The 17,014-nt window shown below is 32.7% G+C and overlaps 3 protein-coding genes across 3 annotated transcripts; all 3 read right to left on the bottom strand.

The window, feature by feature from the left end:
- Positions 1-1,007: 1,007 nt before the first annotated feature.
- Positions 1,008-1,890, bottom strand: LOTGIDRAFT_107115 (hypothetical protein; the record flags this gene model as incomplete). The annotated part of the gene is made up of 2 exons (XM_009063867.1): positions 1,008-1,143; positions 1,808-1,890. Coding segments are annotated over 2 exons (219 nt in total), but the record flags the coding sequence as incomplete, so codon positions are not given.
- A 2,529-nt stretch (positions 1,891-4,419) lies between these two features.
- On the bottom strand, positions 4,420-6,360 carry LOTGIDRAFT_107103 (hypothetical protein; the record flags this gene model as incomplete). The annotated part of the gene is made up of 4 exons (XM_009063866.1): positions 4,420-4,613; positions 4,888-5,031; positions 5,405-5,409; positions 6,251-6,360. Coding segments are annotated over 4 exons (453 nt in total), but the record flags the coding sequence as incomplete, so codon positions are not given.
- A 2,920-nt stretch (positions 6,361-9,280) lies between these two features.
- On the bottom strand, positions 9,281-16,289 carry LOTGIDRAFT_154664 (hypothetical protein; the record flags this gene model as incomplete). The annotated part of the gene is made up of 7 exons (XM_009063865.1): positions 9,281-9,474; positions 11,989-12,159; positions 12,422-12,589; positions 13,030-13,126; positions 13,478-13,623; positions 14,271-15,540; positions 16,182-16,289. The coding sequence occupies 7 exons, from the start codon at positions 16,287-16,289 to the stop codon at positions 9,281-9,283; spliced, it is 2,154 nt and encodes a 717-aa protein (XP_009062113.1).
- Between the last annotated feature and the right edge of the window lie 725 nt (positions 16,290-17,014).

Here is a 17,014-nt window from a genome sequence, read left to right as displayed (position 1 = left end):
TTAAAATTGGTGGAGGCAACATAATCTTAACTAAGAAAATACAAATTTAATTCTTATTTTAAAATTTAAATTATTCTAAAAATATATGGTGACAGAAATTTAAGGAAAATCAAAACAAAACACCACTCAACTTTAATATCAATGGAGGTTAAATATGCAAGTTCAATATGAATAGCACTAAAAATTAACCAATGTCCAAAAAAAAAAAAAAAAATACAGCTCTTATTACGTCTTGTTTATTTTCTGTCTGTAATATCACTCATATTAGATTATTATATCAAGCCCATAAATACACAAACTATCTGCAGAAAGAATTTGTGCAAGTCAGTAGAAGGATTTTATAGAGGAGGTATAAATAAACTGAGTCTAAAGCCTATACAGAGTTAATATTTCACTCATTCATTCACTTCACCAATTTCTTCATTATTATAATAAAATATACACACTTTAATAACAAACAAACAATCAAAATAATGCTTTATAATGTTTCTCTCTGGTTTATATATAAAGAAGGCCTATTCACATCAACTTATACAGCTTAATATTCAAAAATATTTGTAAATTTTTAATCAATAGTACAATACAGTATAACCTGATGTTAGATTGTCCAATTGGATCTTCTAATTTGGTGGCAATTTAAACTTTTCAAATAAAATTAGCCATTTTTTGTTTAATTTTAACATATGACTGATAAAAATAAGAAGGAATTCATAATTAACCCACATAAGAATAAAATTTTAAATCAAGAACTATACTTCTATGATCTAAAAATCTATGCCTTTAAGAATCTTATAGTCTGTATTCTATGATTCCAAAACTACATAATTAAGCATTTATTCTTGTACGGTAACACATCTAACTTAAAAACCAATTGCTTCAAAATAGCAAGGGAAGAATTTATCAGATTGATGTGCTTGTAATATTAAACACGGCAGCCTAGACATAAAATAATACCATCTTAACAAACAAAGATTTATAACAAACATATTCCTATATAAGAGGTTAGATTAAATTTTAGGTAATTTGGGGGCAGTAACTACAGGGTTATTCTGTTCTAATAACTTCTTGCCTTCTGTTTTATAATCAAAACAACAATCATGGGATTCTGCATAGCGATGAGTAGCACAGAAATTATCACCACATCTACAACAAAAACATAATATAAGTTTGGTTAATTAATAATGAAAATCGACATTTTTTTTTTAGTTATTCTCATCTAGTAACTTTTAATGGATTTAAGGTAGCTGGCTAAAGGGGCAATACTTGGTAAAAATATTACAATTATAATGCCAATTCGAATATTGAGTAAAATCTTTTGTGTACATGTACAACAAGATTATCGCCTTGCCAACAGGATTTTGAACATCAACCAAGTTTGATATTTGTCCCGGATCTTTTTCTCGTTGGCGATGTGTTCGCTGTGTGACTGCATTTACAAGACAAGACTACACAAAGCATCATTATCCAAACAGATTCATTTTCTCTTAAATTGCATGATTATCACATGATTTATCAACATTGACTGGATTTTTGGCCTCCTTGTGTGCCTGCAGTCGGTCAGTGAAACTCTGGTCAATACTCTTAATCGACGACCCAAACTGTTTGTGTGCCAAGAGCAAAAGATGATAATTTCACCAGATAGAGGCTTTTGAATACCTTTAACATTTTTTCATATTTCAGTGCACATTACCACATTGGAGATTTGATGTATATTAAGATCCTAAGTCTTGCCTCTTGAAAAATTTGATACAAATGTCAAATAGATAAAAATTTTGACCTGATTATAAATGGTTAAAACAGACCATACCTGCACTGATAGCTTGTAGCCAAACCAGTCTTTTTACCACAAAGATAACAACGTTTCACTTGTTTCTTCTTCTGTTTAACTGGTGGTAAACGATAGGTAGGAGATATCCTCCCCTCTCTACTCGCTGATAACTTCTGTAATTTGGCAGACTGAAACCAGATAAAAATTATTTTCTTTCATCAGCCTTTTTGATTTGTCAACCCCAACTTGTTTGAGATCTCATCAGATGAAAACTCATCTTTGAACTAACAAACAAATTTTGGTGCGTTTTCTATTTGTTTTAAGAGCAATAAGTAAAACATCTTGTCATCATATAACAATGGACACATCCAAAAGCATGCCAAGTTTCATTCTCACTGATAGTATCTAAAAATCTGTTCATTGAAACTTTGTCAATATCAAAATCCTTCCTGATCTCATCATTCATTGTGTTTATACCAAGATTCATCCACACTTGTTGAAAATTGAAGGCTCTTAATGAAATAATGTTGACAGATACAAGAGCATCTGTAATACACATCCATTCTTCCATGTAGAAGTATAAACTTGATATTTATTACTTACCAATAAACGAGTTTTGGTAGAAGTATTATCATCCTGATTGGTTGTAGATAAACTATAATTACCCAACCTGGACTTGGAGCCATTTATAAAGTTATCTATGTGGGATGTTCCAATTTTCTCTATTGAAGCCTGTTGTAACAGTCCAGACATAGAAACCTCTTCTTTAGTTGATAGATTTTCCAATTTAAAATCTTTTTTTGCACTATATCGAGATGTAGTTGTTGGTCTGATCAAAGAATCCCTAAAATTTTCTATAGACAGTTCCTTTTTGGTTGAAGAGGAAGAAACCCTTTTATTTAAATCTTTAGAGTCTGTAGCTTGATCACACTTTTGTTTTCTACCTTTAGAAGATAAAGGGGGTCGCAATGAATCAAAATTATATTCTCTCCTTCTAGCTGAAGAGCTGAGATAATGTCTAGAGGTGCTGGGATCAGTTAAACTATTTAATCTATACAAGTCTCTTTTAATAGATGCTCCACCCCCTCCCCCAGAGGCTGAGCTAGAATCTGATCCCACACCTGCTGCCACCTCAGCACTGATTCTTCCTTGATCACAGACACTTGTATCTTCCTTCACACTATCTAACTGGGGAGGATTTAACTTCGTTTCTAAAGTATCAAGGGTATCTAAGGTAGTTGTTAAAGAACCTAATGCTATTTCGGCAACTGGTTCTGAATCCATGGAAGAAAGAAGTTGGCTATTGCCAGTAGTACTCTGTTCCAGTTCAGTGGTTCCCTGAGCTTGGAATGACTGGCCTACTGGTGGTAAACAAGTGTTTTTATTTAATGTTTTACTGACAGGGCGAACTTGGCCACTCAATTGTTTTAAACGAACTTTACTGGCTGATTGAGTGGACACTCCTGAAGCACTTGGAGGCGGTTTTGGCAATTTGTGCTGAAAAATAAAAAAATTAACTGATGAAAGTTTTTTGATCAAATGCTTTCTCCATCACTTAATTAAATATTCAATAAATACACCTTTAGCTCTGTGGATCCCTTGAAAAAAGGCTGACGCTTAACATCCAGTAGGCACTAAGTGTAGTTGGAAAGTGATCACGCCATGCTCTGTGACCAACACAGGCCTAATAGAAATAATAAATAATATGGCTTCCAAACATTCTGTTTATGACAATCATTACTCAATCTCTGATACAAACATCTGGAATGATGAGGAACATAATGTTCAGCATAGGACTTTTAAACACTGTCAAAAAACAAAAGTAGCATACGATTTACCTTCTTTGTAAGACTGAGTTTTTCCATGTTTTCTCTTAGCTGTATCATCTTATCTTTGAGAACAGTATTTTCTGTTGAAAGACCAGATTCATTATTGTCTTCTTCATCTTCCTCTTCAGCATAATTATAACCAGTTACGCTAAATAGTTAACAAGGAGGTGAATGCAAAGATACCTAATTCAACTTTTTTTGTAGCATGTACCTAATTCAACTTTTTTTGTAGCATGCAGTAAGATGGAAATCAGAAATAATTGAAGACATAAATAGCCTTGTATAAATTGAAGTGACCCTAAAGGGATTGTAAAGAGGTTTTTTTTAAATTTTATGTGTACTGGGGACATTGTTAGCATCGATTTGCACTATTCCAATTTTCAATCAGACATCTTTAGTTCCTGCAATTCCACTACAATTAAGTGTTAGATGACATTTTCCAACTGAAAATTGGAATGGTCAAAATCGATGCAATCAGTGTCCCCTATGCACTGAAAAAATAAGAAAATCTCCTTACAATCCCTATTACTTATGGTATTTATAACACATAAATGATGAACCAATATAATTTTGCTGGCATTTACATAGCAAAGTTTCGACTTCCGAAGACAAGAGAAGGTGAAAATACTGTCAGTCCTTACATAGACCATTATTTCTTTGAATAGTTTGTGAGAAGTTTCACAAGAGTTAAACCTAAAATCTATCAGTCCTGCACATTTTAAGATTTCGCAAATGTTTTGTAGTTCTAAATAGTTTTAACAAGATTGTCTGACTGCACTTGAACAAGAAACAATAGGATACTATGTATGAAATCATGCATACTTACCTCAAAGATTCAGACAAAGGGGTCAAAGTACCATCTCCTCGATCAACTACACGAAAAAAATTGAGCTGATCTCCATCTCGAAATACTAAGAGAGTAACTTGACGATTGCCTGGAAGTTTTTCTAAAATTTCGTCTTTATTTGCCTCCATATATTCAGCCATTTCTCTTAATGCAGTGTCCTCCATTGGAACTGAAAATACAAACAGTGACCTTGTTAAAATAATAGGTGGTGAAATACATCTGGCACAGAAGTGGATATAAACAATAGTTTATTTTACTACAGCTGGTTCTACATCAGTGAGATCTGACCATGAACTAAAGATGTATCAAACAGCAGGGATTTCGGAAATAAGTCCAGTTTTGGGTTTTGAATTTGCTTATCTAAAAACAACAACCAATTCATTGCTTGCATATATTCAATGAGAATAACATGGTCATTGATACAATTAAGTGTAGGTACTTACTTCTCCTAGTGTTGATAGGGCCACCACGCATCGCTAGAACTAGCTTCAGGGTGGCGCCACTTAGTATACCATAGTCATGAAGACAATAGTCATCCTCAAGTTCTATTGACTGCCAGATTAGATGTTGATGTGTAACCGGAATACCTAGAACAAATTTAATATTAAGAATATCAAAATACAACAAGTGGTTGCCTAGCAAGATATGCCCACTTTCCTGATACATTTTCAGTATATCCATTCAGTCAAATCATATCAAAAATTTAATTTGTAAACACAAAATTTAAAAAATTCTGACATAAAATATCAGCTCTAACGAATATTGATGCATTTGAACTAAGTCAGGAGCAATTACTCAAATTCCATTGATCGAAAAATTGTCAGATTCGACCTTGTCCAAGATCTCATCAATATAAATCATCACACCAAATTTCTTTACAATCAAATTAAACTGTAGTCTCTATTACCGACGACAATATACGCCCACATTATAATTTTAGCGTATAAAAACTAAAAAAACCAACACTATATCCTTTGTGAGTCATTTTCTATTTTCTCCTTCCCTGGTAATTTTGCCCATGACACTAATAAGTCCAATGTCACACCATACCATGTTTAACTGGTTTTCACATTACAATTTGATAAATCACATTGACACAAATTAACATGTACACAGACAAAAATATTAGACTAGACTAGGGCTGGGTGAAATGATCGAAATAATCGATTAATGTTGCTACGAATATGATTTTGATTATTGATTATCAAATTTCATAATCGATTATATGTCAAATTTACACATTCTCCACTGTAAACATTAACAGTAGTACCGTAATCTGTTCAACATAGATTCCATTCAGCACATAACTTACCCACAGTAAGCTATAATAACCGATCAAAGCGGGAATATGCTTCTAATAGGCAAAAATAACCCATGAAATTAAGAATTTTGGCATGTCTTTAATTAAGTATACAGCCACAGGGTGTCTCAATTAAATTATTGTGATTATTAATCGTCTTAGCCTTATTGATCGGAAGTCTGCCATAGATAATCAATCTCAATTTTGTATTCGATACCCAGCCAGAGTCTAGACCTAAGGGATTGCTGAACTTTGTGTGAAATTTTACAAGGATGAAGCCAAGGACTCAAAGAGGGATGATTTTGGCTAGAACCTTATCATTTAGTGGCCAAATTTTGTAAAAATTACAAGAAGAGAGATTAGGCCCCTCAGTTAAGAGCCCTTGGTTGATCCATCTCAATTTTGCTTTGTAATGTTGTTATTACGTTTTTATAATAACAATACTGATAGTTATTTATAGCCAAGAATTAAATAGTTTAGGGAAAGGAAGGGTTGGTTGTTTATACTTGCCTTCCAGTCTTTGTATCTTCGTTTTAACAGACAAAACTGTCTCGAAAGGTGAAACACGAAGTTCAAAGGCTGTACCAGTAAGGGTTTCAATAAACAGTTCCATCGTAGGGAGGTGTCCGAAAGCTATTTTGACGGTATAAAAATCGGAAATCCTCCCTACATGAACGTATTTACATTATTTTGCAGCGCCACCACGTCCAGATTGGCTTTGTCCGAATCAAACTAAAAAAACAAGGCTATCAATCAGGTTACAGCCATCACTTTTAGAATATCTCTACTTCTAAGTATCCATCAAAATCGTTTTAGAAAACTGTTAACAAAAATATAAAATTCAATCCATAAGAAATAAAATATCAGTAAATATAAATAAGTAGGTTACGCCTCCACTTTGTTCGGGAAAATATGGTTGCTCTTTGGAATTCAGTGAAAACCCGGATGTTGTAGCCACTGACAACATTTACGACCTTCACCTTTTAGTTCCAGTTCGTACACAATTTGGACACTTCGTAACATAATTTCACCACTGCTGCCCTTGTCTACGACTTGTGATACATCAGAGATTGTTGTTCGCGTCACCTAAGGTAGACTTTGAAATTTATATAAATACAGCCTCATTGTCTTGAAAATAAACCTGAGGTCATTTAATAGCCTAATGCGCGCGCATTTTCATTGTTGAGCCTTGTTGAGCTTGAGAGCTGGGGGCTTATCGAGGACAGGATTTATTTAATCCTTATTATCCTCAATAAATTAACACCTAGTTCATTATACTAGGCCTATATATCTAGTATTGTCTACTTTTAACACACTGGGCAATTGTAGGGTAGGCTACACGGCGTAAGATCTCCGATTGTGCCTGTGGCATAGCTGTGGGCATTATATTACCGTAATCCGTATACTTATTGCCTAATATAAAGCACTTTGGCACTGAGTAAAGGGAGCAATATCATTGGTGCAGAACACAAATATATTTAACAACAGTTCCAATGTACTGAAATATATAAGTTTCAACGGGACAAAATTCTTTTCATGAGCAGTTAATGTAATTCTGTTTACCTTAGGCTATTTCAGCCCAGTTGTAAGGGTAAGGTCCGGGCCTCAGCAAGTAAGAACTAAGCCCCAGCAAAACCTTATGTAGTTCAGCAGAGATTGATTTATTTACAGTGTCTCTGTACAAAATAAAAAATATGGAGATTTTTATACGTTTTTGGCACCTCAAAGTAGTCAGTAATGAGTTCTATGGGCCTTAAATTCTTAACATTTTCTGAGTACAAAATCTGAGCCACAGCACCAATTCATTCCTGGCGACAAGGCTGGTCTATTTATTGCCTTTTTGGTCACAATTCTTCAAATATAAATTTGAACAATATCCCATACAAATTTGAAATGTAATAAACAAAGTCATGATTAATTTGCTTTATTAAAATGGCACAAGATTCTTCCATTCAAGCAACTCATATTGCAAATCACATACATAATCTATAATATCATTATAATATTATATATATACAGACTTTATACAAGGTTATAGTGTTAACAATAGATCATATATACATTTATAGTAACAATATTAGCAATAACAAATCACACAGGTTAAAAATACACTTTTTTCATTTCTTTATATAAATATCATTTCATCTATTATACTTCTGCTGTGGTTTTCAATACCACTTTGAGAAGGAAACTATTCAAATGTCACAGACTAAGAGATTTTTTTCTTCTAAGAGGGAAATTGACCCTCACACAATTTAATCCACACTAGGCTCGATTTAATTTGAATAAACTCCATTTTCAAAAGCTCAAAAATATTAACGAAATAGTTTTATGCTATTAAAAACTACCACTTTTGTTCCTACAAAAAGTGACAAATATATCGATATTGGTAGCCTTCATCAATTCTGCTGGTTATTATGTATTTAAGAATTGGACACAATTACATTCATCAAAGATTGAAGGTCAAGACAAATTTACTCTTGTTAATAAAGTGTTCTATGTAATAACAATTTTTCCCATTCTCTGACATGCGCTATCATTTATTGCTCAGATATCAAATGAATAGTTTTAAAATGGACACAGAAATATCACAATAATATCAAAATAGTGCATAAATAATGAACATCAAACCATGACAAAATAAATAAAAGAATTATGAATTATTTCAGTGCGTGAATCAAAATTTGTTGCTCAAGATTTGTTTAGAATTGGAGAGAAAAAATAATAGATACTGTGTATTCCTTTATCGAAATAAATTCCAGATCAGCAACCATGGTTCTGAACATCTTTGGCAGCTCAGTTAGTAGCTAATAAATTGATAAGTAATTGTGTGTTTGAATCCTCTCAATTGATCAAAATATTTTAATTCTCAGTGCATTCGAGAGTTGGACCTGTATGGCCTTCAACCCCAATCAAAGGTTTGATGTACCTTATTTATGCTCATTATTACAATACAATGTCCTTATCAATCATAGACATTATTAAATCAAGAGACAGAATAAACTTAATACAAAAATATAATCACAAAGCTGGATGGAGAATTAAGATTCAAATATCAATTGTTATCTCCTATAATTTGTATGGTAAGTCTTATGTGCAGCGTTTTTAACTGCAAGGAAACAAAGAATTTGGTTTCAAAACTTGGGATATATAACAAAAGCAAAACCTATTAGTAAGTTACTTTAATCTTTGTTCTGTGACCACCCGAAAAAGAATTTCACTTGTTCATTGGACCTACTAGATTGTTACTATCTGAACAGCTACTTTGGAAATAGGTGAGAAAATTTCAATAAGACTAGGGAGTTGAGTAACAATATCAAGGATATGTTTAAATGTTGGTTTATTTGATTTTTGTTTGCTAATTTTAGTCTGGCAAGTATAACCCAACAACATATATATTAAGGTTTCAACATCTCTGCTCATGATGTTCGTGGCTGAACAAATTAATAAAACACCCTTGTAACAAAACGAGCTGATCATAACCTAATGTAGAGTTTATATGCTCAGCAGATGTTAGCCAGCTAGAGTAAGTAAAACTAACAGGACCTATCTGCGGCATATTTACGAAATGCTTTTTTACCTTCATATTCTACAGTTTGTACAGTTGAAGTTGTAATAAAAATATCTAAAGATAAGTATGGTAATGTGCCTGCACATTGAGTTTGTTGGAAGAAAAAGAACAGTAGAAAAAGTGCAATTAAAAATATGAAAGAACTGATTCTATATACAACTACCAAACAAATTTAGAACAGTTTTACTATATATCTAATAAGCTACTGGCACTCAAAAATTTCCAAAATATATACCAAATGCTTTCCAATATTTCCAGATAATGCTAACACAACAACCACAGAGGATGATCTACCTATCACGCTATATATTTTTATACCAATTATTATTTTCTTAAACAATTTTATATAATATGAGCTCAAGTTAAAGCTATCTGATGTTTTTAAAAGAGGCACGATGGGATACAACTTTATTATGGTAAAACACAGTGAACTATCAAGATCGTCTTAGGTTGGCTGTGTTATATAAGGTATATTTAGAAAGCTGGTCAACAATCACTTAAATTGATAAAATGACATACTAATAGACAATCAGGGTACACAAATCTAGGGAAAGAGTAAAAATGAAATAAAAGTCCTGAAAAATCCAGGAAACCCCCACAAGAATCCAGGTACAAGCGCTTCTACAACATCAAGATGAACCTAAGAGATAAAAAAATAAAAAACAAAATTTAAACAAAAATAATAAATGAAAGCAGCAAGTTTATGCACGAATTGTCATAAAGTTATCACATGTAATGTAACAATACACCACTCAATGTTGATATTTTATACACATATAAAGCAATTGTAATATCCAGCATGCTCACAACTGTTCTTGTTTTTAAAGTTATACAGTCATCACAATCAGTTTACAAACAGAGGCCAAGTTGAGCCTAAGCACTTTATCAAATGAAAATCTGGTGTTAAATAATTGAATTGAAAATCTGTCATTCAAATTTGTTTCCATTCAAAAAAAAGATTTGGAGAATTGAGGGCTTATATTACACACTCTAGCTACAATAATTTCTCTGTATTCAATTGTAGACAAGAATGATGTCATATTTGTCAATGTGAATTATGAGTATTACAGAAAATTGAAATTTCAGTTGCAGCTAGTAAACCAAACAATTGATAACTATATCACTTCAAGTTGTATCCAATAATAAAGTGAATAATAACACAATAAAATCACATTTATCAAACAAGCATTTTAAGTACAGCAGTCTAAAATTTTGTCAGTGTCAAAAAAGACAATAAAATAAAAGCATTATAAAGCAGCAGCTATAAGATAAGGGGTGTAAAGAAATAAGGGATACAAATAGGGTTCTGAGAGATCAGAGAAAAACACTACGCACAAATTAATCACAAAATTTAATTTACAAACACTAATAAAACAATAACTATTGCCCAATGTCACTGATTGATATTTGCTTACTTATTTATGCACAACAGACTAGATGAAGAGTAATTATGCACAGAATATAAAAATCAACTATAATATGTTAAAGAAATGTCGTTAAAGATCAAAATTGACATAGCAAATGATCGTTTTGAATTCATTTGAATCAGAAATGGCAAAAAAGTCAATACAATATGATTTTAAATCAATTCCAAAATCAAAAGCAGAAAATGTAAGAATATAAAGGTTTGGTTATTTGTTGAATACTAATGAAGATATTGTAAATGCATAGAAAATTAGATGAGTTAAGGCCCAATAAGTTTGTGTTAAAACATTAAGGCAAATCTGCAGCTTATTATGAAGCAAAGAATGAAAAATTGAAAAAAGTAAAATATCACAACAATTGAAAACTATGAATTAATATCATTCTAGATCTATCTAACTATAAACTTATGTGCAGAAAAACAGAACAACGAAAAGACCTATATCATATAATATATGAACCTGGGTATAGTTAAGATATCAGATAGGTCAATCACGTTACAGCAATACTTCTGACAACTGGCTACTGGGGCTTGTCACAGTAATATCTAATTTTTATCAAATTTCCAAAATATTTGAGCTGAATGAAACAGGCCTAAAAATTCATCGAAATCAAGGAGAATCCTGATGGACTCACCCGAAAGCAGTTCGAGAGTCTTCCAAATGCTGAACTAAACATTTAAATACCGTAATAGTTCTGAATGAATTCTCATTTTTTAGTGCCGGTCATTTTCTTCTTTTTTAAGAAAAGTGTTTAAAATTTTCATAACCTGTATAGGCGAAAGCGCTGTAAACCGAGCGTTCCCTGGGACGCTACGTGCAGTCAAGGATTCAGGTTTTCAAATGTAAAATATACACTGTATTGACAGACAAATTGAAATGATTTCACAAGAATCCAACAAGACTCTGGCAGTCAGCATTTATGGGAGTATTGGCGCGAATAGGATTCAGAGACTCACATGAATTTTTAGACCTGATGAAATAAACTGTTTCCAAAATACAATTTTAAGACCAAATGATTATACCTGTTGAATTTCTGTAATGTTACAATCAGCAGGAAAAATACTAAGAGATGAATAATTTAGACTATTTATAAATTTATGTAGTGTAGCCAGAATATTTGGTTGAGAAAGGGTTTGTGATAAGTGGTATTGAGGCATTGTGAATTTCAGTGAGATGTAAATTAGGATTAGTCAATGATTATGACAATAACATAATTCCTGACCATTATGATGGTGAGGAGTAGGCGTACCTATTCTTGGCATTTCACAGCATTCACATTTGTTGAGAGCAGGGTGATTCAGGAAAGTACAGGCTGTACAATTCCATTGCTCTCCTTCCTCAGAGTCACCAGATCCAGATTGGGGCTGTCTTGGTGGAACAGGGGGAACTATGTCTAAAGGTGATCTTGGTGGGGGGTTTACTGAAACAAACAGGTTCAATTCATTAATAACTCAGTCAAAAACCGATATTATCTGACATTTGAAATAATCTAATATATCCTCCAGAACCATTGTAATGCAAGTCTGTGAGAAAAACAGTAAACTACTACTAGTCTACTGTCTACTAGTTTCCAACATCTAGCCTTGTACAACAGTACTACAGATAAGCAATATCTCTTTGATATTGAGCTGTGTCATTGAGTGTGCAAAGAGGAAATGCCTGTTCAATTTATATACTCTTACCTCGTCTGCATACTGAGCTTATAGAAGGAAGTGGTGGTAAAGGAGGAGCAACAGAAGAAGAAGGGGAAGAGGCTGATGTAACTGGTCGACCAATAGAACCAGCTGGACCTGTTGGCATATTATCAAAGAAATTCTGTTGATCTACTGGATCTACCAGACTATTCATTCCTGGAAATAAAATACATTTCACATTAGTGTATGCTAAATATCCATTTTAAAATAGCATGATTTCTGTTTGTGCAGAGATATCCATAATAATCTGTTTATTGCAAACAATCTGAAGTTTATATTCTTTAAAATTTGACGACTTACACAGCTTTTACATTTGCAACAGATGACAATTGGGTGCAATTATATTATATTGTATATATAGGAAATATACACTAGCTTTCAACTGGTTTGAACCACAATGCTTTACAACTTCTAATTTATTTTTTACCGTAATGTTCAATACTAACTCTGCTTTTAGACTGTTACATAGATATATCAAAATACACCATATAAATTGGTGTCTACTTCCACCTTAATTATTGCTTGTTTCTCCTTTATAAGAGCAAACCGAACTAAAAATCAAAATATTGCAAGCTAATGAACAAATATCTGGTTACCTGGACCATTCTTCTTCATGTCAATTTCATTTCCCATACATTGTATATCAGTCTGTAATCGCCGATTTATTTCACGTAATTTAGTCACATCATTTATCTGAAATCAAGATCAGGCATGTTTACTACAATGGACTTTAAAACAAATTATATAACCATGAATAGAACACATGCCTTCTTACACTTGGTGAAATATAGGAAAATTTATTATACTGTAAATTAAATGCCCCACTCGCCTCCGTATATAAGAAGGTAGAGAGAAATATCTGCTTCTCTGGGCCTAGTGAGATTGTATAGATATCTAATAATTCAGGGTGCAATATATTCTCATACTACAAAACAAGAAAGCTGTCTTGAGTATGTTTAAGTGAATAGTGATCTAAACAATAATAACTATACCATAATCAATTCATCTCAATCCTATCTTAATTACAGACTTAACAGTACTTACAGTTGGAAAACTATTTCTTCTACTGTTCTCTATCATATTTTCTTCCATTTGAGCAACCTCTTGTCGTAACTTTGAAGTTTCCTTTAGGGTCTTATTATAATCACTTTTTAAATTACCTAATCTTGTATTCTGATGATGTAATAAGGCTGAAACAGGGCATCAAAAATTAGTTATAAAAATAAGCTACATGCATTTCTAACTTTTATATGGAATAAAGACTGTTAAGTGTTGATTGTGTTTTTTTCCAAATAATATAGGGTATAACAGCCTAAATACATGCCAACTCATATTACTGTCATTTCAGTTTTAGATGGATCATGAATGTCCAACGTAGAATGTGAAGGGATATTCAAAGATAATTGAGTTGATCCCATGAAAATTACTAGAACATATTTGGTTCATTATAAGTATCCAACTAATAGAGCCCTAATTTTATACCATACATAAATTTACATGAACAAATTCTGGATACATTACTAAATAGTTGCCTAGCAAGAGACAATCTCAACATTTAAATGCCAAGTGCTTGGCATTGTACCTATTTCTTACATGTGTATGCATGAATATAAATGACATAAAATAGCACTATCTTGTCTGAAACCACATCGGAAATAATTTTGGAAGGAAATTCTACATAGATTACAGCTTACAAAAAAATTATTCAAAATAAATTTTGTGTAAAATCAAATACAACTACGTAATAAAATAATATTTATTATATTTTGTCTGACATGCTTGTAATCAAAACAATACCCACAGTTTGAAGACAAAGATTCTACAGTGAAACATTTACCTTTGAGATAATCTTGATCCTCTGTTCCGTTACCACTGACAGGTTTGGACAGACCTTGCACTAAGTGAACTGAAGATTCTGAACTTAAACTACTGTGACTAGAAGCTGGTGACATGGGGTGATAAATACCAGGATGATTGATATCTCCTGTACATAAATTATATGCATTACTAGTACCATGATCAGAATCCTCACTATTAGTACGACTACTTGCCGAAAACGGTCTACCACCATAAGGAGGTAACTGTACATATGTTGTCATGTTTTGACTTGAATTTCCAGGACTTTGATTCATTGGGGAAATCTGTATTCGCGAAGCCCCAGAGTATGTTGGCTGTTGTATGTGACGGCTAGTGTTTGGATTTGCAAACATAGACTGATTGTCCCGATTAAAATTATAACGCACTTGAGTCTCCGATCCTTCAGGACCCGTTGACTTTATTTTCACAAACAATGGCTTACTAAAGTTTGGTGTTATGTTAGGGGAACAATGCATATGGTTACCATTCCCTTCAATGTCGCTAGGTTGCACAATTTTATTTTGTAGATCTCCATAGTTGAGTTGAGGCCTAAAATTATTTGGTCTCGTAGGAGAGTCAAAAGAATTACTTGCTGGCTGATTTATCATTATTTTTGTCTTAGAAGCAAACTGACTAGGGGAATTTGGTGATTGTGCACTCAGTACTGTAGGTGTAATATTATAAGAATAAGTATGTGAATGTTGAGGCTGAGTAACTGTATTAGTTCCACTGCCTGCACTATGTATCTGATAAGATGTGTTCACGGACTGTGCACTATCAGATTTGGATGGAACGTGTATCACTGGCACTGGACGTTTTCCCACCACTGGACTTGTCTTATTACCATAAACATTATTCACTTCAAATTTTTTCACAGTTTGAGACACACTTTGGGAACTATTATCCACAGTACAGTTTATATTGGGAATTGATCCAGGTTGACTGTTTGCTCTTCCTAAATAACTTTCGAAGTCATTTGGCATAACAGCAGCTGTATATCCTGGCTGGGGTGAGGAAGTAATTGTTGAATTTCCCGTTGAAGGCCAAGCTAATGTAGGATAGCTACCACCATCTGATCTCTGATTCACTAACATTGGTGATTTATTTTCCTTTCTTTTTGAGATTGTCAAATTGTTTATCTGATTAATGACTGTGCCAGGTTTTATATCTACTGTGTTACCACTACCAAACAGGTTTTGTTGACTTCTTTCTTTCAATACCTTAATCACTTCATCTCTATTATTACCAGTCTAAAATTAATTTGTAAAAAATATCTACATCTTGAAAAAATAGTGTTCACTGTGACTCATCATTAAACAGGGACTATTTGGGAATATCTCACAATATAAGACCGGTAAGCCATTTCGTGAAGTTGAATTGGTCTTGAATATGTAATTAGTCTTCAGAAGTGAGCTTACTAGAAATGTAGGATAATTGCAAAATTACTTCAAAAATACCTCAAACATGGATTTTCACTTTCTATTTCTATGTGCGTCTTTTCTATATATGATATTGTCTCAAGAAAAGACATGGCCTCCTTTTAAAGCTGATAATCAATAGTCTCACAGACTAAGATTCAATTGGTCAAATGGATGATGATCCTTTTAAATTGATATCAAAAGGTATAAAATTTGTTCTCCTAACATTTCGATAGGGTAATAAACAAATGATTTTAACATGTTCTTCAAACAGGGATAACATCTTCTTACTTCTATGGATAACTGTGAACAACATGAAAACAGAAGATTGTCTTAATCATCTTGATCTACCCAGGTCATATAGGATGGCCACATCTACACCTCGGAAACATGACTTAAGGTATCATTTTCACACAAGCTACACAAAAAAACCCCACCCCACAGCTCTGTTTCCCATGTATCAATTTACATACCTTTCTTAATTGTAGCGAGACAAAGTCTGTAGGTATTTCAGGATATTTTTCTGTCAACTCTTTAAAGAGTTGAACATTTATATTAGTATCTTGTTCTTGACCCGCCATATTCTTTTATTTTCATGCTGTAAAAAAAATGTCAAAGAATAATAAAAACTCTTATATTGTTTTAAAGGGGCAGTATGCAAAATTTTCATGGTTAATTAAGCAATTTCAACTTTTTCTGGTGTTGGCCCTTATAACATCTCAATATCTTTTGTTGAATCCCTTCAGGATTAGAAGGAGAGATATTAAAATTTCTGTAACATGAATACAAGATTCAAAATATTTCTCTAAACCAGATTTATTTTCAGCTTTCCACAAAAAGTATTCTGACTTGCAATAGCATAATAAGTATTCAATCAAAGATATTTCACCGGGTCTAAATTGGCCACAAAATGATACATAACGCCATACAAGGGTCACAATACGTATCACAACTAAGGGTAATGTGATAAAAATTACCAGGTCAGCCACGAAGTTTCAATTTTTATTCATTTTTGACTTTATAACTGTGATATTTGAGAATGGTTAAGGTCAACCATCATATAAATACAATATGTAGTTTCAAACAATTTCATCAAATCAGAGAGAAAATTTTGTGATTCCATTCCCTACTTTTCATGGAACGAGAGGTATTGTCAAGTATCAGCACTAATATGCTCTAGCTCTGACAAATAGATGGTAAAACAACAATACAACAGGTATTCCATAAACAGATAAAATATCACTCATCAATATCCATTTATTACTGTAGTTGCTCTTTCAATGATTTTTAATATACATGTATTTAA

The sequence above is a fragment of the Lottia gigantea genome (assembly GCF_000327385.1).
Source record: "Lottia gigantea unplaced genomic scaffold LOTGIsca_6, whole genome shotgun sequence".
Taxonomy (NCBI): domain Eukaryota; kingdom Metazoa; phylum Mollusca; class Gastropoda; family Lottiidae; genus Lottia; species Lottia gigantea.
This window is presented reverse-complemented; position numbering and strand designations above follow the sequence as displayed.